This window comes from Equus przewalskii, chromosome 5, assembly GCF_037783145.1.
Source record: "Equus przewalskii isolate Varuska chromosome 5, EquPr2, whole genome shotgun sequence".
Classification (NCBI taxonomy): Eukaryota; Metazoa; Chordata; class Mammalia; order Perissodactyla; family Equidae; genus Equus; species Equus przewalskii.
In genome coordinates this window covers 2,195,477-2,222,611 of record NC_091835.1, presented here as the reverse complement: position 1 = coordinate 2,222,611, position 27,135 = coordinate 2,195,477, and the positions used below count along the sequence as shown (strand labels likewise).

At 34.9% G+C, this 27,135-nt stretch overlaps 1 protein-coding gene across 6 annotated transcripts in view; it reads left to right on the top strand.

The window, feature by feature from the left end:
* ERBB4 (erb-b2 receptor tyrosine kinase 4) overlaps nucleotides 1-27,135 on the top strand; it is a 1,105,575-nt gene that overhangs the window by 823,016 nt on the left and 255,424 nt on the right. For 2 of the 6 annotated variants that reach the window (XM_070619834.1, XM_070619832.1), the window contains exons 13-17: nucleotides 1,079-1,211; nucleotides 5,889-5,982; nucleotides 12,455-12,609; nucleotides 19,539-19,583; nucleotides 19,705-19,779. In XM_070619834.1, the coding sequence (XP_070475935.1) occupies nucleotides 1,079-1,211; nucleotides 5,889-5,982; nucleotides 12,455-12,609; nucleotides 19,539-19,583; nucleotides 19,705-19,779 (502 nt within the window). The remainder of the gene's footprint in view (nucleotides 1-1,078; nucleotides 1,212-5,888; nucleotides 5,983-12,454; nucleotides 12,610-19,538; nucleotides 19,584-19,704; nucleotides 19,780-27,135) is intronic. The other 4 variants (XM_070619838.1, XM_070619835.1, XM_070619836.1 and 1 more) reach the window with 2 other exon arrangements.

Sequence of the window (27,135 nt, the reverse complement as noted above, 5' to 3'; positions counted from 1 at the left end):
ACAGAAAGGACCCTGCTTATCTGACAACAACGTATGCAACGCCATCCCAACCCACCTCACACATGCTCTTGCCATGACCTTTTATATCCCATAATAAGTAAAGTTGGCAAATAATGGGAAGAAAGAGGATTTTGATTTGCAAGAAGATGAAATTCTTAGAAATTCATATTTCATGAAAACCACATACAATTGTGTTTTATATGCCTCAAATCACTTTTTAGGTAACCAAAATAACATTTGAAGTCTTTATAGGCCCTTCTTATTCAACATCTTCAATAAAATTATGTTATTCAGTAAAAATAATAATATACTGCATAAGTATTATTTGGTATAAAGGGGAACAGAAATGGTGAACACTTAAGCAGCAATTTTAAAACATGGCCCCAAAATTCTTTGGCACATAAATAAAATAAAAAGTCAACATAAAATAGAAAGATAAGATTCAAGAGCATTGTCACTACTTTAATCTCTACACTTCCGCAAAAATAACCCCTCAAATTTATTTATATTCTTTCAAAACTTTTTCCTTATATGTACCAATTTGACTAAGTATCAAGGTAAGTCTAGTCGGACTGTAGTAGAGGCCTATAAAACAATCTTGTAATTCATTTCTATTTCTTTCTCCCCTTCTTACATTTTATATATTCTTCTTTTTCTTTCTCCTCTTCTTTTAATGATTTTTTGTTTTATGAGAAGTATCATTTGATCTATTTCTTCATGAAGCTCTCATGTGGAATTGAAGCCAAAATTTTGGTGTATTGGTAAAGCAAAGGGCTGGCTTGGGAGATTAATTTCTATCACCCCTCCTCCTTAGAGTTTTGATGTGGACAATTCATGTTTGTTCAGTCTTATGTAAAATGCAAAGTTGCTATGGAAACACAGTGATGGGGCTCTACAATATGGAAGAAGAGGGGAGTAGGGTGGCTCACGGTGATTGAGTAGGCAGCCAAACTCCTCTGCCATGGATCTCTTTCAAACTCCTTCAGAAATAGCTTTATTCAGGAAGATTCATGTTAAAATGATACATTTTGACACAGGCTTCTGTTCTGTTTCTCCTTGATTTTGGTGTGTTTTTCAGCTGCTGAAGGAATGGTATGTAACCATCTGTGCTCAAGCAATGGCTGCTGGGGACCCGGGCCAGACCAGTGCCTGTCCTGCCGTCGCTTCAGCAGGGGGAGGACCTGCATAGAGTCCTGTAACCTCTTTGATGGGTAGGCCATCTTACATGTCACCTTTACCTCATGAGCTTTGAAGTATTGACTGGTTCAGAGTTAAAAACGATAAGAAAATGGTAAAATTTCAGAATGTGTGTGCTGGCCAAGAATTTTAAGAAGAGCTCTTGTTGCGTAAAGGAAACAACATAGAGAGTTATTTTAAGGGAGAATAATTTCATTTGAAATCACAAGTCTAAATAGATATTGATTAGTATGCACATTTTTAAAAAAGTGTACCAAAATAGACAATTCTTAATAAATTATAGCATTTTATACTTAAGCAAAATTGAAAAATATATTCCTGTTTTCCTTATGAAGGAGATTGTTATGAGTAATCTTTCCTCTGATGTTTCCCAATAGTCCTTTTTCCCTCATACTTTCTGTTAATTTTCATGCAATTCCTGAATGAATTTTTAATCTTTTCCATTCAGGTTGTTTGAGTGTTTGATTGTGTATTAGAAATGACACATTTCTGTATTTCTGACAACTGCTCAGCTCTACAGAAAAATTACCTTTGTAGTTTCCAGTTGAAGAGCTTTTTTGAAAATGTTCTACCACCTTCCAAAGATAACCCAAGCAACATTTTAAATCAAGTATTTAAAATTCCTTCTGATACTATAATAATTACATTGCCAACAATAAAACTTAGTATATACCTTGTTGCATGGCATTTCGCATACTCATAAAATCACTTTATCATAACATACCATTCCACGCATCACAGTTGTCCTTCATTAGTGTGATAATGCATTTTTTAGTACTGTCCCTGAGTCAAATTTTCTTGTATTTCTCACTGAAAGGATTTCCAACAGTTTTGTAAAATTGTAGTTTTGAAGTTCTTTATTTCATTTCTTCTTTTGCCTCAAGAATTGTCCCATTTTAACAACTGTTTTCAAGATCCCAGATAACATTGTACTTTCGCATTTTAGATCAAAAGGATAAAAACCTCTGGATAATAATAGCATTGATATATCTCTTTTTTAAACAATGACCAAACCCAATACCCTCCATGAAATTTATGGAAAAAGATTAAAATTAGACATTTAAATATAAAAACAATTTTAAATAAGAATTTAATAGTTTTTCAGGAAAATTTCAGCTTGTAATTTTGTAAGGTACAATCAGCTCATAAATTTGGTAATGAATATCAAATTACATGCTGCCTGTCTCAGATCAAAATATGCTTCTTTCTCTGTGATTGATACCATTAAAATGAAACTAATAAACTTTAATTCCATTAAGTGAATGTCCCATGAAAAGTTTATTGAATATATACGTACAGTTCTAAAGAAGAAATGGATTCTAGAAACCATGTTATCGAACAGCAGCATCTTATAAACAGTGAGAGTTGGTAGAATTGTGTTGGCCAAAGTCATAACACTCCAGAGGAGCAAAGCCAAGACTAGGCCTCAAGGCATCTGATTTTCATCCTGTTTTCTTTCCAGATGCCATTGTTTTTCTTTAATATTTCAGTTTTAAACTTGTCAGAAATATGAAATTGATAAATATGTGGGTGTATACAACATCCTCTGTCTCAATTCTGCAAAACAATGAAAGCTAAGTGGAGGAAAAATACCCATTTACTAAATAAGCAACACTCATTACCAAACTATTTTTGAAAATTTAGCGTCTTCCATGTCATTAAATCAAATGCATTAAAAAAATGTAAAGTTTTAAATGTATTTTGTGATAGTGATTGGGTCCTAGGAAGTCATACACGCAGGGTGGGTTTGAAAGATAATGGATGGAAGTATCTTTGGTAGTCCGATCTTGCCACCCAACAACAAATTCTCCACCTCCAGTCTTGGCATATTGGCTAATTTTTCGAACATTGCCTGTTCATTTAGTCAGCCTTTGAGAAGGGATGAATTCAAATCCTAGCTTCAACTTCCTAGTTGAAACATCCAACCTTGGACGAACAACCCAATCATTCTAAACTTGGTTTTCTTATACGGAAGATGGGAATAATAATGCTGCCAACTCCATAGGTTAGTTGTGATTATCAAATAAGAAAATGCATAATAAAGTCTTGTTAGAGCTCCTACCACTAAGATTATCATTATTTTCTTTTTGTGTCTATTAATCTGAGCTGGTTAAATGGTTAAATAGAACAGTCACCTCAAAAACTCCCAAACTAAATACAAATATGACATTTACCAAAATCAAAGAGTCTATTTATATATACAAAAGCATGACTATCATAAGACACGAAATCCTGAAAAGATGATTTTTCGAAGGGGAAAAAGGAAATCAGTCAATTCCTGGCTATTAGTACTCAAATTTAGGTCTTATAAGTCACTATATTTCAGCAACTCAGCTACAATGCACAAGCAATAAAATTGAAACAGAAAGCTAATTTCAATGGGATCTTAATTTTTTAACATGGTTAAACTCTACTGAAACGTTAAGAGCAACACAGAAACATCAAAAAGAATGCCAGTCTAAACTCTTTGCAGACATTTTTTACATTTAACAATCACCACCTCTCAAAGAAATACTCTTTTTCCGTTTTACAGAGGATATTTAGGAAACTGAAGCTTAGAGAATTTTAGGGATTTGAGGCCTAGAAATATTAGTGTCGGTGCTGAGATTTAAATTTTGGAAGGATTTGACCCTAAGCATTTGCTCTTGATCACAGGATCGGCTACGGTAGCACATGCAGGAAAGCCATGAGAAATGTACAGCAGCAAAATGCTCCATATGCAAAACTCATACTCAATAGACTTGATTTGTTAGATCAGATTCAAGTGAATGAGGATCTCTGGGAAAGTCATAGTAGAATCATTAGGGGACAGGGAAGGAAAAGAGCAATGATGGAGACAGTGACAATAAAGAGCAGAAGTATGGAAACTGGAAGGAGGAGCTGTTCCGACACCAGAAAGGAAGAGCGGCAGAAACCGTACAAAGGGAAGTGTATGGAAGAAAAGGCAACTAGGTTGGCTCCATGATTTTCTATCACATATTCATTTTACTCCTCAACTCTGTGTGTGAGGAAGGGGGTTGTGGAGAAGAGAGGGAATAGCATGACCTATGTTTTAGCAGCACAAAAATTATAACCTTCATTTAGCACCATAACCCTTTAGTCAACCAAAGAGCGTTTCGAGCACCAGTGATTTGCTGATGATTGCAGGCTTTGCTGTAACTGTCATATAATTTCATCATACAGATAATGCTTTTGATTCTCTTTACAATTTAGCTACTGCTCCCCACCCCCTCGCTAATACCAGATCATTTTGACTTTTATATTCTGAAGAGTTCTTCTGTTGAGTGCTTTATATCACTCATGTTGATGAAACATGAAAAAGAAAATGTAGTTTTACATAATTGAGATTTGAAAATCAAGAAAATTCATAGAAAGTTTAATCCATAGAAAACCAACATCCCAGTTAAAAATGAAAAATCCCTGTAAGTAGCTATATGTATCCATACATAACTAAACCATCGATTTATGCTATTCATTTTGAAAAACCAAACTTAATTATTTTGCCTTGGAGTGGATGTAGTCTTAACCAACCAAGAGAAAATATAGCCTACCATTCAGACTTCTTTCATTTATTAAGGCTTTACAGTAACCAGAATGGATAGTTCACTATGCCAAAAAGTAAATACTTCACTCTAAGGAAAAATAAGTCTGAATTTATCACCTAATTAATCCATAATTGCCATATTTGCAATACTATTAGTTTGGAATGGTAGCTCATGATACAAAGGCACAAAATAACAAAGGAGATATAAATATTTAGTCAATTTTGTTAATGACTCATAACTGACATTCTTAATTGCCTTTACCCAGTGCCTCATCCTCTTGTGGTTTAAATATATTGTACATAACTGATACCCAGTTATTGAAATTAAAATTTTAGAGTAGATACCGATTGGAAAACTTATATATTGATAACATTTCATATTCAAATAGCCACAACATGTAAGATTGTAGGAAGGGATGACCATCATCCGGGGAGATTTTAACTAAAAAGTTTTATAATTTTACCCTTAAACTATTTTTTATTTTATAGCACATAGAATTACCTCAAAAAGAATTTAAACTGAAAAAGATGTTGTGATATTAGATCAATAATCTACAAAAATAAAATCTTCCATAAAAAGATATTTCCTCTAATTCTCCAAGGCAGATATTTTAAAAGAAGAAAAGAAATCAAAGCAGTTTTTGAAGTTTCACCAAAAATAAATTGAAGAGTCTTGGGATTTGAAGGACAAGGATGGGGAGCGTTCATGTAACTTAGCAGCAAGAAAACTACAATAATTCTTTCAGAGTTAAAAAAGTAAAGCTTCAGCCAAGAATACAATTTTATATAGAGACAAACAGGTACAACCATACTTTAAAAGGTAAAAATGGTTCTGCTGTGTCATCAGAAGAGTTATACTTTTTTTTTGAGACTGTTAGACTATCTCTCACAAGAGAGAGGTTTCCTGAATGAGTCTATCATTGAACCCAGTGGAGGGCAAGGAGAGCCATCTGGCTGCAGTTTATCTTTTCTCCTAATGGAGAACTTATTCCTTAATGTACAGGGAAATGATTCTGAAGCTCCCGGCACATAGAGAAACAAACTCGAGAATTTACTCTGCCAATAGGACTTTTAGCAGATGTTACTTCATTTGTTAAGTTGACAGCTTGTTTGCTTACATTGCCTCATACAGCTGATGTTTTCACAGTGAATTTCGGGAGTTTGAGAATGGCTCCATCTGTGTGGAGTGTGACCCCCAGTGTGAGAAGATGGAAGATGGCATCCTCACATGCCATGGACCGGTAAGCCTAAAGACATCTGTGGTTGTGTTGGCTTATTTTGCTATATTGTTGTTTTGTTGTTTATGCATCCATTCAATAGGTATTTATAGCATGCCGTGAGGAATTATGTTTGATATTCTGCCCTCAAGAGGCTTACAGTTTAGTAGTAGAGAAAAGTATTTAAAAATTCAATTTCTCAAATATTTATGTCCTAGATAATGTATTTAAAAAGGAGTTACTGAATTTTCCACAAAGGTTGTCCAGTGTTGAAAAGAAAAGGGAGATACATGAGTAATAAATTGAAGCAAAATAATTGACAAAATATTAATATGTATAAATTGTTATAGGAACACAAGTGAGGGAGAAATTAAATCTGTCTTTGGGATGGAAATTGGGGCATCACAGAAGGCCATGTAGAAGTGATGTTTGAGCTGTTTTTTGAAGAAAAATCTGCAAAGAGGAAACATACAAAGATTTGCAAATGTAAAAGTTCATGTTGTGGTTAAGGTAAACTATAACATGTTCACATATGTGTTTAATCATTTAACTAGTATGGCATTGTGAAGGACAGTTGACAAAAGGAGGAAGGCAAGTGTGCCTAAAACCTAACATGTGTGATCAATACTATGATAAAGAGAAGAACTGAGCTATGAGAATTGAAGGAGGGGCTATGGGAGAATTTGACTTTCGCATAGTTTGAAGTTAGCCTTACAGAGAAAATGATAATTGTTTTTCAGGCCTCCCTTTGGTTCCCATCCTTCAGGCTTTTTCTTGATAATGAGGCCAGTGTGAGTTTGTCATTCCAAAGTGTCATATTCATCCTTCTTTAGACAAATTTCCAGTTTACTTGTGTCTTGAGTCATCTCTCAGTAGATAATTTGGGGGACTAACATTTCAGTGTAGCCAAGAGCTCAGCACTGCTCCAAAAAAATTTAAATGGATTTAAGTAGTACTAATTTTTCTACCAGAGTGCTTATCAGCACTTAATTAGCTAAGAAAAAAATATCACTGAGCCCTCCAAACTTCCATTAGGCCCCAGTGAGCCGTTCTGGAACTTCATCTAAAGAAGGATGTGGAAAACCTGGACAGTTCAGAGGACACCACAAAGATGATTAAGCTTGGAAAATCAGACCTCTGAGAAAAAGAAGTGGTGTGATTTTGGCCTGAAGAACCAAAGTCTAAAAGACAAGTTAATATGAGATATCTCCAAGTAAGTATACAAAGGGCATAGGTAGCTATTTTCTTTCTCCACTAAGGATAGTCATGGAAAACACAATTAATCCACAGCATGAGAAGTGTGGATCTGTAAAGAATGTCCTGAAACACAGGGATGTAACACTCCATAAATACAATGTGGAATTCCAAAATTCCACAGAGTTTTTAAAACAAGTTGAGCTATTTATATAACTTCTTTAAAAACTAACATATTTAGGTACCACAAGTCAAAGAATGAAAAAAAAATCCTCTTTCAGACAGAGACTTTGAAAATGTACACTTACAATAATCAAGAATTTGGTGATCTCCTCTGTGCAAGGCTGATTGTAAGACCAGCCCTGTGCTTTTTCTGTTCCTTGTGCTGCCTCTATGGTACAAAATTATGATAGTAAAGAACAAGTTTAATAATTTCTTTTAATTTGTATTTTTTACAATTTATTTATTCCTCAAAAGAATTGAGATGGTTTATGAAAATATACAGAAAAAACTCTTAAAAGTTAATGTTCTGGTAATTTTCCAAATTAGTCAATAACTAGGGAAGAGTAAAAAATAGGTTTTCAATAAACACATTTTAATTCTATAATGACAGTATTGTTGCACAATATATTTAAAATCACTACTCAGGGCTAAAAATTGTGAATTAACATGTCTAGAGGTTAGAGATGGCAGTAAGTCAAAAATAGAGAAAGTTCAGTCAAGATGAATCAGGCAGCTGTGGAAGATAGAGGATGGAATCAAGAAAACCTACTTGGGCACTTGATTGCTTGATGAGTAAGCCTTGAAATGCTAAGCAAGTAAGAACACGGTACGGTGTCTTCTAGGTTATGGTGTCTGAAAACCTGGCAGAACTGAGATCCATCAATAGCCCAAACTTTGCTCTTCCTACGGGTTAGTTGTTTTCAGCCTTTACAATTTATGTTAGGTTTTAGCCTGTTTCTGGGTCCACGTGTTGATTATCACAACTAGAGACAAAGATGTTGTTGTCTGCCACGTAACTGGCATATATCGCTTAGGATAGCCAAGAGGTTCTGGAAACTTATTTATGAGCCTAACACTGTGAGGAGAGAAAGGAACAAGTCACAAAGCTAACTGGAATTCCCATACTTGGTCTTATGATTTATTCTGTTGAAATATCATTTTCCTGACCTTTCAATGTTTTCCTAATGATAATAATTGATAAATATTTATATTTACCAAACACTGTTATATGTGAAGCATACGATCACCCTCTCTGTTTAAAATATCAAGGAATTGAGCCCATTATAATGATTAGAAAGTTGCTCCACAAGGAGTCAGCATGTCAGTAAGATGTGGAGCTAAGACTCAACTGTAGAAGTTCTGACTCCAAATTTCACATTCTTTTCAGTTCGTGTTTTTTTTCTTTTTTTCTTTTCCAGGCAGCAATGCCTGTAATGTAATAAGGACAAAATGCTTTCTGGGAATGTGCTATCGATATGTAAAATGAGATGGTATTATCCTATTTAATTGTGACAGAAATCCAGGATAACCTTGAGAGGAATAGATATGAAATAAAGCAAGCTTCTCTTTTTATATCCTTCTCTTTTGTGCACTTTCTCTTCTTTGTTTTTTTTTTTTTTTACAATTTTATCCTTTTTGCCTCACTTTTACTAACCCTGGACAGACCTATTAAGAGGGAATGTGAGAGAAAGGAAAGTAAGAGAAATCAGACAAAGTTGTAGGAGATCAAAATATAAGACAGAGAAAGCGTGAGAAGAGAAAAGATAGGAGAAGGGAAATGATTTTTAAAACATGTTTTTATAAAAGTTAAAGTAGCTGTTAAAGTCAGGCTTATAAATTTTGTGCTTCCATAACAAATAACCCCACATTGCAGTAGCTTACAGAAAAGTGTTTAAATCTTTTTCATGTAAAGTGAACTGCAATTCTGGCAAACGTTCCGAGGCAGCCCTCCTGCCTGTGATGGTCCAGCATTCCAAGATGCTGTGGTTTTCTGGCGCCTCCACATCTCCACGGGGTCCCTGTGTCGTGGCAGCAGGGAAAGAGAAGGCTAGAGAGTCTAGCACTGGCACTGACAGTCTCATGCATTGCTTCTACTTAACTTCCTTGTCCAATCATTGCAAGACGTAGCTCAGCTCTGGTGGGAGAGGAAGTTCGATCTCCTATGTGGCTGGAAGTGGAGGAGAATTGGATCTTAGTGAATAGTGGCTTTGTCTCTTACAGCAGCTACCAGAGAAAAATATCATTGTCACTGAGAAAAATTGTAACATTTCTATCAAATTTATTCTATTCTTTAGTTTTCTGTCTAGATTATTGAGTCCAAGGGTAGCTTAAAATCAGAGATACAAATATTGCCTTTACCTCTGTTTTCTATCATTTGCGTTTATCATTTCACTCACTGCACCTAGGTTCTGGAAAGCTTTGAGAATATAATGATAGAGGAATAAGCACTGGGCACACATAAATTTCTTTAAATCTCTTTATTATGGACATGAGAAGGAGAATTAATACATTTCTCATTTTTGAGATTTGTTGGCACATTTTTTAGTTATGTCAGCTTAAGACGTCAGGCTTTGTATCATGATAACACAATCAAAATGTTAAGAGATGCTTAAAAACAAGCAGACAAAAGGTAATTACTCGCTAAAGTATACTTAGAGATTGAATATGAATTTAATTTTAATTTCATGATTTTTTTACGTCTTTTGATTTTACCTGGATATTGTTTTACATTAAAAGAATTTTACAGAAAAATAATTCCTAATTCCAACTATAATTGCCTAATTTACTCATGGTTAAGTTTTATGCTTGTGTCCTGTAAGGAGACATCAGTGTGTCTCTTGTCTTGTACAATAAGTCATGTCACTGAACATCCTTGCACACAAAATTATTTGGTATAATAGATAGCATTACGTGCCTAAGTACCCATGAGCAGGTGTTACAATTGGAAGCATGTGATGTATTCTTTTTTGGTGGAAATGAGAAGTTGCCAATAGCAACCTCTTCAGATTGAATAGGGATTAGGTTTTATAGGATAATTTTTCTTGTTAGCTCTAAGTTTCACATCAAAATAGTGAAATAGGTAGTTATTTGACTGAACATCACCAGTCTCAGGATTTCCAGAAACTTTATGATTATTTTTTCTTCTTTACACCTCTATTATTCAATAGCAGACTCTATCTTTAATTTTTTTCTTTTTTCTTTTTTTTGCTGAGGAGGATTGGCCCTGAGCTAATGTCTGTGCCCATCTTCCTCTATTTTATATGAGGGACACCTGCCATAGTGTGACTTGATAAGTGCTACCTAGGTCTGTGCCTGGGATCTGAACCTGCGAACCCTGGGCTGACAAAGTGGAGTGTGCAAACTCAACCAGTACGCCACTGGGCTGGTCACCTCTATCTTTAAATTTTAAATATTATATGTCTTGATTTCCTGATGCCTTATATCACCAACTTGCCATGTCTGGCTGCTTTTGGACTAAGACTTGTAGAGGGGTGCAATACATTCCCATGAATGAACTGACTCCCCACTTCCTGCCTAATATATAGCTCTGTATAATGTTGGCTCACTCTTGGTTCCCAGATTCACATTATTTATCATTACAAACCTGATAAAATTAATAATCTCCTTCTATAATTACTGTATCTTATTTATCTAAATTGTGTTCAATGTGAATTGCTGTAATTGTTTTTTTGTGTGTGTGAGGAAGATTGTCCCTGAGCTATTTTATATGTGGGAAGCCACCACAGCACAGCTTGATGAGAGGTTGCATAGGTCCGTGCCTGGGATTTGAACTGGTGGACCCTGGACCACCAAAGTGGAGTGTGCAAACTTAACCACTATGCCACCAGGCCAGCTCTGTGTTGTGTAATTCTTGAACCATGTGACATAGACAGATTTGGGGGAGAACTGGGTGAGGGGCAGAAGTTCCAGGAAGGAGTGGTCAAAGAGAATAGGAATCCTGAGACAATATGATGTTCAAAACGGAGAGCTAAGGAGCCAGCCGAGTGGTGTAGTGGTTAATTCAGTTCGTACACTCTGCTTTAGTGGTCCAGGCTTTGCACATTGGGATCCCAGGCATGGACATGCACACTTCTCATGGAGCCATGCTGTGGCAGCATCCCACATATAAAAAAAATGGAGGAGGCTTAGTGTGGATGTTAGCTCAGGGCCAGTCTTCCTCATCCAACAAGAAAAAAAAAAGGAGAACTAAAAGTAAATTTTGAGTAGGTAATACATTATTCAAAACAACTGAATGTGTGAAAATGTCGACATCTTTTAAGAAAATAGCAATTTTTATCAAAATGTTCTCAATTTTCTTTGATCTGAGGGTACACTACTTATCATTTCTTGCATGCTTACTATGCCCAGGACCAAATTCAAATTAGTTTTTTTTGTAAAATTCTTAGATCTTTAATATGAGTTTTAAAATTTTACTTTTGTTATGATATTTAACATGTATTTGCATATTATTATTGCTCGTTATTCTAAATATTAGAAAATTACTGTATATTGTAAACATAAATACATGAAGTGAGCCGGCTCTATTTAAATTTGTCATGTTCATTTTTACATCACTTTAATTCTTGGATGAGTTTCTCTGTACAATTTTCTTTTGTATGTATCTACTTTATTATTATGGAGTTTTTGATATTTACTCATCAGAATGTGCCTTTATATGGCTCTCTTTATATGGCTTTATATGGTACTGTACTGTGATTTACTAAAATCCTTATAAATAGACATAATACGATTTTTAGCATTATCACATGCCGATTTGAGATGAACAGTAACCTAGAAATGAACTTTTATTTGCCTAAACTGCCTAATTCCTAATAATTCAACTATAGTAAATTTTTAAGTTTGTTGTTCAAATAGTCATTGTACAATCAAAGGAAAGTTTACATCTCACATTTCTATGAAATTCAGTATTACCTAATTCCTAACATTTCCTTCTCTTTATTAACTCTTTGTTAAGAATATTCACATATTCCCAGTGATCATGCTTGAAATACCCCTAGGGAAAATGGGTTGTTACCAAATATTGCTGCACTGCAATTTCACCAGGAATAAATGACAGAAAGAAAATATTGATGTCCTTCAGTCAAAGTCATAGGACAATTTTGCTGATGGCAAAACTACAATAATGACATCCCATTTGTACTTCTGAAAACATTTCCCAGTCCCCTAGAGGAAGATTGGCCACCCACTCAAGTCTCAGTAACCAAGCCACATGAGTACATTCCAGAGGAAATGGTACCCATTTTTCTTTCTCCATTTTGTTTTGTTTTTCACATTTCAGGGACCTGACAACTGTACCAAGTGCTCCCATTTTAAGGATGGCCCGAACTGTGTGGAAAAATGTCCAGATGGCCTGCAGGGTGCAAACAGTTTCATCTTCAAGTATGCTGATCAGGATCGGGAGTGCCACCCATGCCATCCAAACTGCACCCAAGGGTAAGCATCCTTGCTGGCCAAGGATTCCATCTTGTAGGGAGTCTCAGTCAAAATGTTCACATGTGCATCTTCATCCCTGACACAATCTACCAAATGTATAATATTCTTATACAAAACTCCATTCATCTTTATATTGACATGTTGATTTTAAGAGAAATCCTTTCTCAAAGAATGGTTTATGGAATCAAATTTATGCCCTCTGAAATATTTCGGTTTAACATTTACCTATAGCTGTTCTATTGACACCTTCGTGAAGCTGTTGTCAGGTCTGCTTTGTAAGGAGTGTAGAAATTCTTCCAGATTTTACTGGAGATTGAAGATATCAGAAATGACAAGACAGTAATCATACTTTTGAGATTTGTCCTTAATAAAGCTTTAACAGAGGTTTTCTATTTCTGTTTCTTTGTTGTTACAACCCAGCTTAAAGTGAGGCTATCTCTCTTTGATAAATACTGCCCTGGATTACTTCTCCCACAAAATATAAGCAAAAATATCAATGGCAATAAAAAAGGGAACCTAGTGATATATATATATATATATATATATATCTCAATAAAATTACAAGTACATTCTGTGAAAGTAATTTTATTACAGGTTAACCTATAACCCTGAATTTCTTTCACCAATTTAGGACAATTCAAAGATGGGTTCACATTTTTCTATTTTTCGAAAGGATGCATTGTAAAATGAATAATAATTAGATTACCTTTGATATTGATAGCATTTGAATAACAAAGAGAGATTACAGAAAGAAGAAAAGCACTGAACTATAAAAGGAATATTGTCATTCATCTAACAAATCCCAACAACTGTTTCTTTAAAAGACAGCATATCTATTTTAGCAAGGATATTTTTTCTTTCCTTCACAAGGTAAATAATTTTAGAATTGGGAGCAGTTTCACATACTCTATCTTCTTTCTCTCCATAAAACCTCTTCTCCATTGTGAGTGCCCACACGCATGTGCACAAATATGTACAAACACATACACTTGTTGAGAATCATCTCGGGTCCTTTAAATCTGCCGGGAAAGTGTGAGATTCCATAAAGAGATTTTCTGCCACATTAAGGACTTGCTGTTAGGGAATATTGAAGAAGTTAAGCGAGCAACATCATTTTCTTCCAAGAGGACATCAATTTGCAGATGCTGCTACAATTTCCTGCAGGTCAAGAAATCAGCTTAAGTCACTCTATGAAGTGGCAGACCCTCCAAAGGTAAAGTAATATTCTGCCACTCAAATTCAAATTCAGCTTGGAAGAGCTAAGGCTAACTCACTGGTTTACACATAAGCACACAGACTTAGGATGCTGAAAGAGTCACTTAAACACTTTGCTTCAAGGAAACTAGAAGGAATAAACTGCTCCCCTTGTGAGGGTTTGGTATACTTGGGTTAAGAGTGTGTTATATAGAAACAACTGGTACCGCTGGAGCAGAAGAGTCAGCAACAGAAAGAGGAAACTTTGCCTGCTAAAATAATCATCCACAAGAGGATTTTATTGTTTTGAAGCTAAAATTAAACCAGTAAATTATTCAATATAATGTTGATGTCAACAGCTGTTGCCATTCAAAATGAGACCTTTTGCTGTTTTTGCAAATCTAATTACAAAGAAGCCATTAGGGAAATGAAAGTGAGATCACAGAGCCATAGTTGGGATGTGTGGCTGGTGTGTCTTCCTCTCAGCCGTTTATAATCGTGATTATACAATAACAGAAAAGATATAGAGTGGGGAGAAATAGAAGTGGGGACAATGAAGAGATTAATTTACCACAGCAACAAAAATTGGATGTCAACCAAAAGGGAGGATGAAAGAGCAATAGGGAACGAATCTGACCAGAGTGCTTGGGAACTCCAAGTAAGGAGGAAGACGTCTTAAATTCACTGCTGCAGAATGGTGGCGAGACAGACTTTGAATGTTGTACTCCCTGGCGTCTTCCAGGGGAAGGGGATTCTGTAATGACTGACTTAGTCCTGAAGGATTTCTGTTCTTATCTTCATTTAGCTTTCCACCTCCCTTTTTTTAATAGCCTCCGTATCATCCGCGTTCATTCGCTTTATGAGAGTTCTGTGGTCCTGGCCCCAGAAGGGGTACTAAACCCCGCTCTGTACTGCACTGCTGTGCGGCCCTGTGCGTTGAGATCCTTTACTGAAGCAATGCAGTGCTCTGTGCTTAGTCCCTTCTTTTCCAGTTGAGTATGTAGAGGTAGAATCCTTGTCTGGAGAGATCACAGGGGCAATGGGGATGATGGGACGAGAGACTATTTTTATTCCTAAAAGCGTGTAATAGCGACCCTATCAGTAAGTGTGAGCTCACCAGACCAGCTTCACTTCAGAAAACAACTTTTCTTTTATATGCCAATATTATGTCAGCTAGATAATTGAAGAACCAAGTTAATGGAAAGTCTTTCAAATCACATTTTTTAGAAGGAAAGTTCTTACTTCAAATACTGTTTAATGATTTTCTGAAAATAAAATTATCTGTGTAATACCTTAAAAGCACTTTTGCTACTCTAAAAGCACATTAAATCTATTGGCTGTAATAAGTTCTTTAGATACTTTTAAAATAGGTTATCCATTTTGCACCCATCAGGAGATTCTGGTTAATATTCCTAGAGAAAAAAAAAATGTCAGTGTCTCTTTTTGCCTTGACTAGAGGATTTTTATTTTAGCAGCCTTTTCTCATTTCGTTCATTCTTCAGCTTTGTTATACTGAACGCCTACTGTGCATCAGATTTAGTGATAGCTGAGTTCAGAAATATGCAGACACAGTTCTCGACTGCCGGGACTTCACAGTCCAGCGAATTTTTATTCTCACAATTTACATCCTTCCATTAGAGATCCTTCTCCATATTTTGAAATGATGAGCAAGAATTGAAAACTTAGGAATGGCTTTAATATTTGAAATTAGCAAAATAGAAATTTTAAAAGAGAACTTATAAGCTAAATTTAGTATGTCATTAAGTGGCCATAAGGGCAGAGATCAGAGTTTCCTCATTAACATCACTTTGAGTCCAGATAAACGCCAGTTTGTCTTTGGTTTTTAGACATGGACTTGGATATTTATTTTTCATAAAGCATATTTTAAAAATTTAATTAAATGTTTTTGCTAGTATTAGAATCATGATTTCATTTTATTAAATTTCCTATATACCTTAATCTCTTTAAATCAATCCTTTTTATATTTTTAAATTTATATAGTGAAATAATTTCCACTGATGGAGCGAGGAAAAAAGAGCTGTTTGTGAAATTATTGTCTATACTGTTTTCATTGAAAATTTTAAATATTCTCCCATTTTCATTTCAAAATTTGGAGGAGGTTTTATCAAAATATCTCCACCATGTTAGTTAAATGGGTACATCAAAGTGCTTATACATCAGTAAGTACTGGCAAATGCTGAACACAGCTCTATATTCAGAATTTCAGATATTTTTGCAATATGATATATTGACATGTTGCAGTTCTCTTTCTGATTTTTCTGTAAAATTGCTACTTTGGAACACTAATTTTATAGAGAGTTGTATTATTCGATATCCTTATTCAGTCTCTTATTTGGGATTTTGACTGTTTAAAAAGTTCAATGTTTCCATTATTCTGTGATCTTGCTGAATCAATATAAATTGCATGTGGTAATTATTTGCTTATATAGAGAAATTACAGAGTTGAAACAGAATATACATCTTTAAATACTGTGACTTGCATTTAGAAAGGATGGTACCACTTCAGTCATACTCACATTCTTCTTTGTCTTCCATTTTTTCTTTCATCTTTAGCTTATAAATATGTTTAAATCTCAAATATTCTGCACAATCCCCTCAACAAACTTTCTTGACCCCACATCCTGCCCCCTCAGTACACTCTTCCTTTTTCTTTGCCTCTATTCTCTTGTCTCCAATTTGCTTCTTAACTCACAGCAACCTAAATTCTAGTGACTTTGACAATGACAACTAAAATACTCTCAGTAGTTGCTATTTTATTAGACTTCTCTTTGCATTTGACACTGATGATCACCCTGTTTCCTGAAGTTCTCTCCTAATTTGGTTTCCATGACGCTGCAATTAATTGATTTTAGTCAATTATATTTTCCTGTGCCTCTGGCACATGAGGTCATCTTATGTCACCTACTGGTTAGTGATTGGAGTTCCTTGGGTTTCAGTCCATCTCTGCTTTTCTCACCTTATAGATCCTTCTACAGCCATCTTATCCACTTAGGTGATTTCAGCTTTCTCCTGCATGCTGTTTCAAAACTGATCATTTTACTTGTGCTTTCTTTCCCCTCAGCCACAGACCCATCTTTCCAGCTGCTGAGGAACATTTCTACCTAGATATAGGACCACCACTCTCAACTCTAGAAAATAAATCTGAAATTATCAACCCCTCCTCCCCCAACACAGACACCCACAAGGAAAGATTCCTCATCTTGCATTTTCTCACTGATGGTACCACTATTCTCAAAGTTAGACATATGAGTCATCTTTAACTCCTCTGATCTTTCCACTTCCGTCATCAATCAGTCATCAACTTCTCTTTTTTTTTTCTGTACTTTTCAAGGTATTTCTTGAATCTGTCCCTTTGCCTATATCCTAGTTACCATTCCTCTCGTGTTTTCCTTCATCATTTCTTTACATAGACTAAAGTAATCTCTGTGCCAAAGGACTCTACCTGGTTCCCAGCTGACTAGTCTTCACTGGGCAAAGAGATCCATATAAAATACATCTAGCAGTTTCACTACCACTTTAAAATCCTGCGGTGGTTTTCCATTAAGTTTATTCTGAAGAAAATAGTCTTCGTAAACTGGCTCCCATCTCATGATCTAATTTCTTCTTTTCCCTCTCTCTGTTGCCTCATACGTTTCTCTCTGACTATCCAGAATTATTTGTAGCCGTTCATACACATTCTACATTTCCTCGGATCTATGCTTTTGTTCCTGCTGCTTCTTTCCCCTTAGAAATCACTGCCACTCCAACCCCAGCTCTCTGCACCCTGGATTTCAGCTCCTAACTTCTCCGTGAGGGCTACCATCACCTATGGCATGGGCATCCGTCCTCTACACTCCCCTAAACCAGTCTTCATGTCTCTTATTATATTTATCACATATATCCATCTCCTTCTGTTTATGCATCCATCTCCCTCTTTAAATTGTGAGCTCATTAAGAATAGGACAACTGTCTACCGCATCTTTTTTTTCTCTCCAGCTCCTAGAAGAGCAGGAACACTTAGGAGGCATGAGCACATTTTTTTTAATGGATGAATGAAGATCTTTCGTTAGTCACACTTTCCCCTCAAGTTGAATTTTGTTTTCAAATATTTTTAACTTTAAAAAGTTATTATAAAGATACAGATTACAAATGAACCACAGCTTTCAGATTCTCACTTGGAAATGAGAAGTAGACTATTAACTTTACAAAATGGCAATACTGTGTAAAAAAAAGCATTTTGAGAAGATATAATAGGAACCTAAAAAAAAATTCTTCAGAATAGAATAAAAAGAAAACTATGTAAGATATTTTGGAAACTTTTTTAGTAGTTAATTTTTTATTTTTAGAAATGCTTTTGATTATGGATTATGGTACCAATTCAATGCTACATGCTCTATGTTTTTTATTTGCTTTCTTTAAAGACTTTTTTCATGGTGTATTTTCTATATTTCTGTATGTTCAAATTTTTCTCAGCTGCTCAAAACCAACCTTCAAAGCAAAAACAATTTTCCACCTAGCATAAATGTTATCACTGATATTGAAGAAGCAGGGAAATAGTGACTATTATATGCATAGTCATGTTAAGTTACCAGTGTTGAGAGTTATCTAAAAGTATAATAGACAATCTAGCCTTATTCATGAGTGCTTTATTACTTCATTATATAGTGATTTTAACTTCAGCTTCTTTTTTAGTTTTAGAAATTAGAGTTTGGAAAAAAAATTTATTACCAGCAGATTTAGACAGTTCTATAAACCATAGCTGTAGAAGGAAGTTATTAATCCACTAGAGCTATAAGTCTCTGATGGGAGAAAAGGGAAAGAAATACAATTCAAGTACATTGGAAGATGGAAGAAATAATTTATCTATAATGCTTCAAAACAAAATTCTAGGGACTATACAACAGAATTCTGTATTCTTACATAATTTCACTTAAATGTTAATCTCAGTGGGTTCTTCAGTTATCTGGGTCTCAATTTATTCATTTCCTTGGAGAGTATTTATTTATTTGCTATTGAGTTAAATATTATGGCAGTTGAAAATCTTGTTTTTGTTTGCCTATTATGGCACTGCCCTTTTAAAAGAGAGTGTCAAGATAAACTGCAATATGGTAAAACCAGTTAATTTGCTTTTTAAATGAATTCATGTTTAAGGATAAGTATATTTTAAAGACAGTCACAACCAAGGAATGGAATAATGTGATTATGTAAAGTATCCATGAGAATAGTATTAAAGCATGTTAACTCATTTTCTGTCAAAATCCATCTTTAATGAGTATTAAGCATCAGGTTCTTATATTATATTGAATAGTTTATGTTTCCTTTCTTATTGATTTTGTCTTTTACTTAAACTTAAGGCCTTTTAGAAGAAACCATGTGCATGAAAGCAATCATCGCCGTTGAACTATCAAGTTATTCATCAAGACATATAGTCATGAATGATGTAAATGAATTGAAAACATTAGGGATGAGCTATATGTATTTGGAAGTTATCCACAGAAACAGAATAAAATTTCCTTCTCTGTGAACATATTTCTTTGCAACACACTTGGGTGGTATTTGCAATTCATTTCTGCATATCCATCAAGCAATAATCTCACTGGCTTTAAATTCATGGTGTTCCACAATTGTCTAATAACTATAATTAAGAATTGGATGCAAGTAGTGTTTATCTTACTGTCTTTTAAGAAATGACTAATTTTCTTTCCTTGTATTTTTGAAATTTGGACCTTCTGCAGGTGCATAGGCTCAAGTATTGAAGACTGCATCGGCCTGATGGATAGGTACTTGGTGTGCTTGCTTCTCATGCTCTTCCTCCGAGGCTCCATGTGTGAGCACTGGTGCATGTGTATGCATGTCACTGTGAATGGAGAATGATATTTTCTGTTCTGTAATTGCCTGCAGGTGTAGCGGTCCCACTAGTCATGACTGCATTTACTACCCTTGGACGGGCCATTCCACTTTACCACAACATGCTAGGTAACATCTACCATGTTTCCATTTTGTCACTCAAATCCTTTCCCAATTATCATGGATAAAAAGTACTAACCAGTTGGATGAAATTTATAATATGTTAAATTAGGGAGTTATGAAAGAGGCATATAACATTTTATTTTTCAAGCCACATTTCTTACCTCTTCTTCATTTATTATGATTTTAGAATCCAATTAGTAATGTCATTGATTTTTAATTTTGTACAGCTTAAACAGGATTTTGAATTATTAATCTAGAACTTTAATAGAATATTTTTGTTCTTAATTCTGTAGATGATTGCAAAAAGAAATATTTTTAAGAGAGGAATTTGCAAAAGTTGATCTATTTTTGTAAGATATTTGTTATTTGATTAGATTCAGTTTCTGATTTTACATTATTTTGAACTGGTTGGAATATTCTCTCAGCATCAGAATTACCACAGGCTAAAGCTAATATAAAATATATTTTGTGTAGGTAAATGTACAAGTTGGCTTTAAAAAAATAAAACATATCACTCATGTTCATACAAAAACCTATACATGAATGTGTGTAATGACTTTACTCAAAATCACCAAAAACTGGGAACTACTCAAATGTTCTTCAATTGTGGTATATCCATACATACATACTACTCAGCAATAGAAAGGAATAGAAATTGCTATTTCTATTCGAAAGGAATAGAAATAGAAATTGCTGATATACACAAAATGTGGGTGGACCTCAGATGCATTGTGCCAAATGAAAGAAGCTAGACTTAAAAGAATACAAACGGTATGATTCCATTTATGGCATTCTGGATAAAGCAATACTACAGGGACGGAAAATCAGTCAGTGTTGCCAGGGGCTGTGGGTGGGAGATGAGGTGACTACAAAAGGGAATGAGGAAATTTGGGGGTACTGGAACTGTTTCATGTCTTGATAGTGGTGATAGTTGCAGGAATGTATGTGCTTGTTAAAAATCATAGTTCACTACGTTAAAAAGGATAAATTGTACTATATATAAATCACACTTCAATAGATTTGACTTTCAAAACATCTCATATTTAGGAAAACAGTAACTTTACAATGTTATATAGAAATGTTGTTCTCTTTCTTTATCATACAAATTAATTGTTTCTTTTGGAAGAGAGCACATAGCACTAAATTACAATTAGGAAAATTAGAGTTTTGGATGCCTTTTAATGTAAACTTTTGTACTGAAATATATATAGTGCAAAAGTACACAAGCATAAATGTAAAATTCAGTGCATTTCTCCAAATGAAACATTTGTGTAACTATCAGCCAGTTGAGAAACAGAATAGTCCCAGCACCAGAAACCACTTTGTGCCCCATTCCAAGGGTAGCTGCTGTCCTGGAAGCTAATACCATGGGCCAATTTGTCTGTTTATGTATTGTATGTAAATTGTCTCATACCGTATGTACTCTTCATATCTGGCTTCTTTTGCTAAATTTTACCTATATGAGATTCATCTATGTCATTAAATTTAGTCATATTTTTTCATGTATATGGTATTTTGCCTTTAAATGTTTTTAAAACAATCAAGTAGTTGACATGTCTTATTAATGTTATTTTTTAATGAAATAAATAGAGAAATTAAATTCTGAAAAAGAAGGACGTGGTTCAGTTAAGTGATTTATACAACAGTGGCACTTTGGCACTCGGGCATAATCAAGACTAGTTAGTACAATTGCTTAGAGCAAGGTCAAAATTATGAAAAAATTAAGCAGAGAGAGAGAGAGGGGGCATGCCTAAGGCTCAAAGTGAAGTTTCATAAGCCAAGATCCATTTTAGATTGTTCCTATATTCATGAAGTAATTTTTCCTCCTTGAGACTTCAGTTGAGTCACTGTATTATCACTTTGAAGAGTGTTATCAATTTGTTTCCATGATTTTCTTATAATTATTCCAGCCAACCAGCAAGAGGCAATATAGTTTGGTGGTTAAGTGTGCTGTCTTTGGAATCAGATTTTCTGAGTTCAAAGCAAGGCTCTACCATTTTTTAGATGTGTGACCTTGGGTAAGTTTCTTCAATTATCTGAACCTCACTTTCTTTGCATATAAAATAGGAATATCAATATAGTTCGTATGTTGGTTGTGAAGATTGAATGAGCCCATAGAACAGTGCCTGGCTCAGGTAAATCACTCAATAAGTGTTACTATTTATTATTTCTCTTGTGTCAAGGATTTTAAACATTGAGGATGGGGGAGCATACCTCCGAGAGGGAGGAGGTAAGTCACTCAAACTCTCCCAGGGGGATTTGATGTGTACCTCTACCCTTTCTGATCGGTCTCTCGAAGGAAGGGAGGGCATTTATTTATTCTCCTTGAGAATCACTGTCATAATGAGGGCCACTGGTACCGACAGTAGGAGGTCATAGGCAGAAAGTGTTAAAACCATAGTGACAGATCAGTTGTGGTTTTCCATGCTAGTAATTGATATTATATAACTCATAGTCATAATGTTTCTTACTATAGATTTCATATTTCCAACATTTAAGCAAAAGCAGTGTGTGAATTTTTGATCCTAATACTTGCCTGGGTTCACAGGCCATTCCCTGTAGTCTCAGACCAATACACTTAATGCAAATTAACTTTGTGATAAATAGGTGACCGTGTCCAGTACTAGAGTCTGGATAGTACGGTTCAGCCCATTATTCCCATGAAAAATCACCTGTAGATCTTTCTATAGGTAAAGAGCAGAGGTTCTTCAGGGTGAAAGCCTAGGTTCAAGTATTGGCTCTGCCATGTTTCTTATCTGTGAAATGGGGGTGATAATGGTAATTTTTTAAAAGGGAATCATTACACCTCCTAAGATTTGTGTGATTACGTGAGCGAGCACCCGGGAGCCATTATCTAGTATACATTCACTCCTGGTAGTTACACCTTTAATTGAGATATTGTCAAAATAACACTTTTGAAAATCTCATGAGGTTGTGTTCTATTAGTATTTTATATATTAGTCAGGCATTAATCCAAAAGTTCACTGACTATGGAAGTGACATATGAAAATTTCTCAGGTTTTAAGCATTTAAACTTGTGTCTGTCACACTTCTAAGTATAATGATTTCAAAGAATTGGTAGTAAGTAGCTAATTGTTCCTCTTAGAAAACTATGGATATCTTTAATACCTGTTTTGAATTTAAATTTAAAGCAATGTGACTCTATTCTTCAATTGTGTTGACTTTCCAGATTTTATTGACCTGTCAGAGGCTGTTTCTAAGGCAGTTGGAATTTACATGAAAGATTAGCTTGGGTGCTTTGGAAAACCATGTATGACCATGGAGCATCTGACATAGGTTGGATGAAAAGTGAAAGTAACAAGTGTCTGCTTTTTCGGGTCCTTAATATTGCAGTAAATGCTTACGTCTCTGAAATGGGGTGGGCATACATTTAATTGAAAACAGGACACTGGTCTGGTTTTCAGGTCATTTTCCATTTTTAAATTTCAGTTTTTCTTAAGCTTCGGTCTTAATTGATTAAAGTAAATCTGACATAAAAAGAGGGCAAAATACATGATAGAAAACAATTGTTTCAAGTTTTATAAACCATGTTTGAACTTGGAAATTATCCAAATGCCTAGTTTTCTTTTAGTCTCAGAAAATTACATTGAGCCTGTCAGTGTGGCTATTTCAAAATATTTAGAGTTCATACTCCCTACTGCTCCATTATGCTGTATTCTGTTTCCTAAACTAGCAGGAAAAAAGATTGAAGATTTAAATGAAAACAGGTGAAATGTTTCCAATCTTGATCGACTTTCATTTTCTAAGCACCGTTATTCTTTCCCAAGCCTGCAATTTGTGAATTGGTTTTCCACACTCCATTTACCTTACAGGCTGCTGCTGAAATTTCTTCCAGGAAGATTGGATAGCCTAGAAAAGAATTTTTTTTTTTTACCTGTAGTCCCCTAGAATATGCTACTTATAATGAAAATAATACTTGGTATTTTAGAACTTCTCCATACTTCCCTCATCTGAATTGAATTAAATGCCTTAAAAATAGCATTTACCTTTGATGTTCTTTCTTTTCCATCAAGAATCTTATGAAGAAATGTGTTTAGCAAGTTTTCTTTTTTTTGTTATTCTTGTGTGTTATCTATTTGAGCTTGCGTGTATGCCATTTTCATATAGATTCTAATAGAACAAAGTATTGGATTCTATTCTATTTGAGTTTCTTTGTCAAATATATATCCAAAGCTTTTTATAATCTTAGTCTCTTACTCCATTAGAGCTAAATTTGTTAATCTCAACAAGCCAAGGCTGTATTGGCAAAGCGTTTCTTTTTATTAGTTAGCAATCCAAAATGTAAACCAATACATTTTTTTGAATTTGTAACAGAAGTTATGAAAAATACTAGATATGTGTTCAAACATTTTTATCTGGCTGTTTGCTACAATTCAATTATTCTAGATGCTTCACAATGTGAAATAGGTAATTGAATTCGGTTTACCTCTCTAAATCTCATATGGGGAGATATTTGAAACGTTTCGTATTCCCCTCCCATTTTAATGTCTGTGTCCCATTTTACTTTACGGTGTTGTGGTTATTACCTAACAGGTCACATAGCAGTTTATCCTTTAGCATGTGACCTTGTATGATATATGAGAGCGACGATGTAATATTCTTGACACCACTTTCACAAATGGCACAATCTTTTTTCTTTGTTTGTTTTGCCCCAAGGAACTTAGTTCATAACTTATGTCCAAATCAAATAGTCAAAATCGCCCATAGATGGTTACCTTTGATGAGTGGCAGTTGTGTTAGGATCCTTCAGTCCAAAAAATAAAAGTACACAGGCTTTTTGCTATGTCTCTCCTCAGTCCACCACATTCTAGAGATTAAATTTACTTTTGAATTACAGATAGTTCGAAGGGGTGAAGGAAAGTGTGTGTTTCTTCTTTTTGAGTTGATTTGTCTCCCATACCTCCCAGGACTCATAAAATACCAAAATTATCAAAGAATTCTAGGGGCCAGCTGGTAGAATATTGGTTAAGTTCACGTACTCCTCTTTGGCAGCCTGGGGTTCACAGGTTTGGATCCTGGGCGTCGACCTACACACCGCTCATCAAGCCATGCTGTCACAGGCGTCCCACATATAAAATAGAGGAAGATGGGCACAGATGTAAGCTCAGGGCCAAACTTCCTCAGCAAAAAGAGGAGATTGGTGGCAGATGTTAGCTCAGGGCTAATCTTCCTAAAAAAAAAAAAACTGCTTTGCATGTGCTATTCCAAGATTCGACCCCTGGCATTTTTTTTCTCATAAAGTACAATTTAGAGTAAGTCATCACTAATACTCAGGATTTTTCATTGAGATTTTAGTAGATTAGAAATATTAAATTCTATTTCATCTTATTTCACTTCTAACACATTTTTTTCCAACTAAGAGCCTTCTAAATTGCAACCAACTAAAAATATAAACCCTTTGCAGCATTTCTGTAGATGGTACATATAGAGATACTTTGGCAATGAAAAAAGGAAGTGAAAAAGTAGCAGTTTTGGCAAAATTAACAAGTTATTCCAAGTAAAGAGAAATTACCTCTTGCTTTCCAAAGAACTTAGAACTAAATAGGTTAAACAACAGGTTATATATATATGTATATAAAAAAATGGCATCTGACCTGGCTCCTGACTAAAAGCTGAGATGAAAGTGATCAGTAAACTATTGAGAGTCGTAGGGCAATGCTTTCTCATCTAGTCAGCACCCAAATACTATTGATTGAAGGATCTGGCACTAATATGCTACAAAATGATGAGGGCTAGCACATATAGCATATATCTTTGATCTTAAACTTATTCTTGGTAGTCAATCCTTAAAAGCATGCTTAGTTTGTGAAATGATTTCAGTATTTTATAAGGAAAAAACGGCAGAATAATTATGTTACTGTGAACGTATCAAAGTAAACTTCCCCATTGTGACGATATTACTGAATTAGCATCTAAAACTGTCAGAATTTGCCCCCCAAACCCATTCTGAAATTCAAAATATTGTAGATCTGGAGTATATATTTGATAACTAAAATGGTAAGTATTTAAAAAAGAAAAACTTTGTGGTCAGGTAAAGTGAAGGAATTGCTCAATTGCTATATACATTTTCTATTCCTGTGTAATAAATTACCATAAACTTTGCAACTTAAAACAAAACAACACAGTTCTGTAATTAAAAGAACAGGCGTGGCATGGCTGGATTCTCTCCTTAGGATCTCACCAGGCTGAAATCAAGGTGCTGTCTGGGCTGTGTTCTCATCTGGAGCTTAGAGTCCTCTTCCACATTCTTTCAGGCTGTTGGCAGAATCCAAGCCCTTGCACTTGTAGGACTGTGGTGGGTACACACACCAGGGACTGGAACCCTGCGGGCCATCTTCAAATTCTGCTGCCACTCCTACATGCTGACTTAAGCATATACCATTTCCAGTGATGCTTTTCCTATTTTTTATTGTCTTGCAAGGAAAGAACTTAATTGTTTTTTGTGTCTCATGCAACTTTGCCATATAAGGACACCTTTAAGTGTGAGAGAAATTTTTCTTACTATCTTCAAATAATTTATCTTTTCCTTGTCGTAAAAGGAGCCAGAAGCAAGCAATATGGTATTATCTTAGAACTAAAACTAGGGTTCCTTTGGACATTTATATTAGGTAAGGACTCAGTGTACATGTTGGTTCCAGGTGTTCAATGCTCCATTTTTGAGCAATAACTCACAGATATAATTAGGACCAAACTGCCCCAATTTTAACACCAAAACTGTGGTCTTTCCATTTATTTATCAGACTAGTGAGTCTTTCCCAAGAGTGCACCAGACCTGCTCTGTCTAATACGGTAACCACTAGCCACATGTGGTCACTATGCACTTTAAATGGGGTTAAAACAAATTGAAGTGCGCTGTAACTGTAAAAATTACAGTGGATTTTGATGACATAGTATGAACAAGAGAATGTAAAACATCTTGTTACAATTTTGACATGTTGATTGCGTGTTGGAATGTTAATAATTTTGGATATATTGGGTTAAATAAAACTTTATTATAATTAATTTCATCTTTTAGAAGTATGTCCACTAGCATATTTTAAATAAGGTGCTTGCGTTACATATCTGTCAGACAGCACTGCTCCACAGCTGTCATCATGACACTTTGAAGACTCTTTGTCAGTGAAAACCTTTTCATCACACCCTCATCTATGCAATTATGTAAATAGAATTTATGGTAGATATTAAAAAGGAAGAAATAAAACTGTAACAGAGGGATTGTAATATTTTCTCTTGCGTCCCCACTTTGGAGGCCACAGATTCTGATTCTAGAATGTGACATCTAGATGGAGAGATCATAGGCCTTTTCCCTATGAATGATATTTTGGTAACAGTTTTACACAC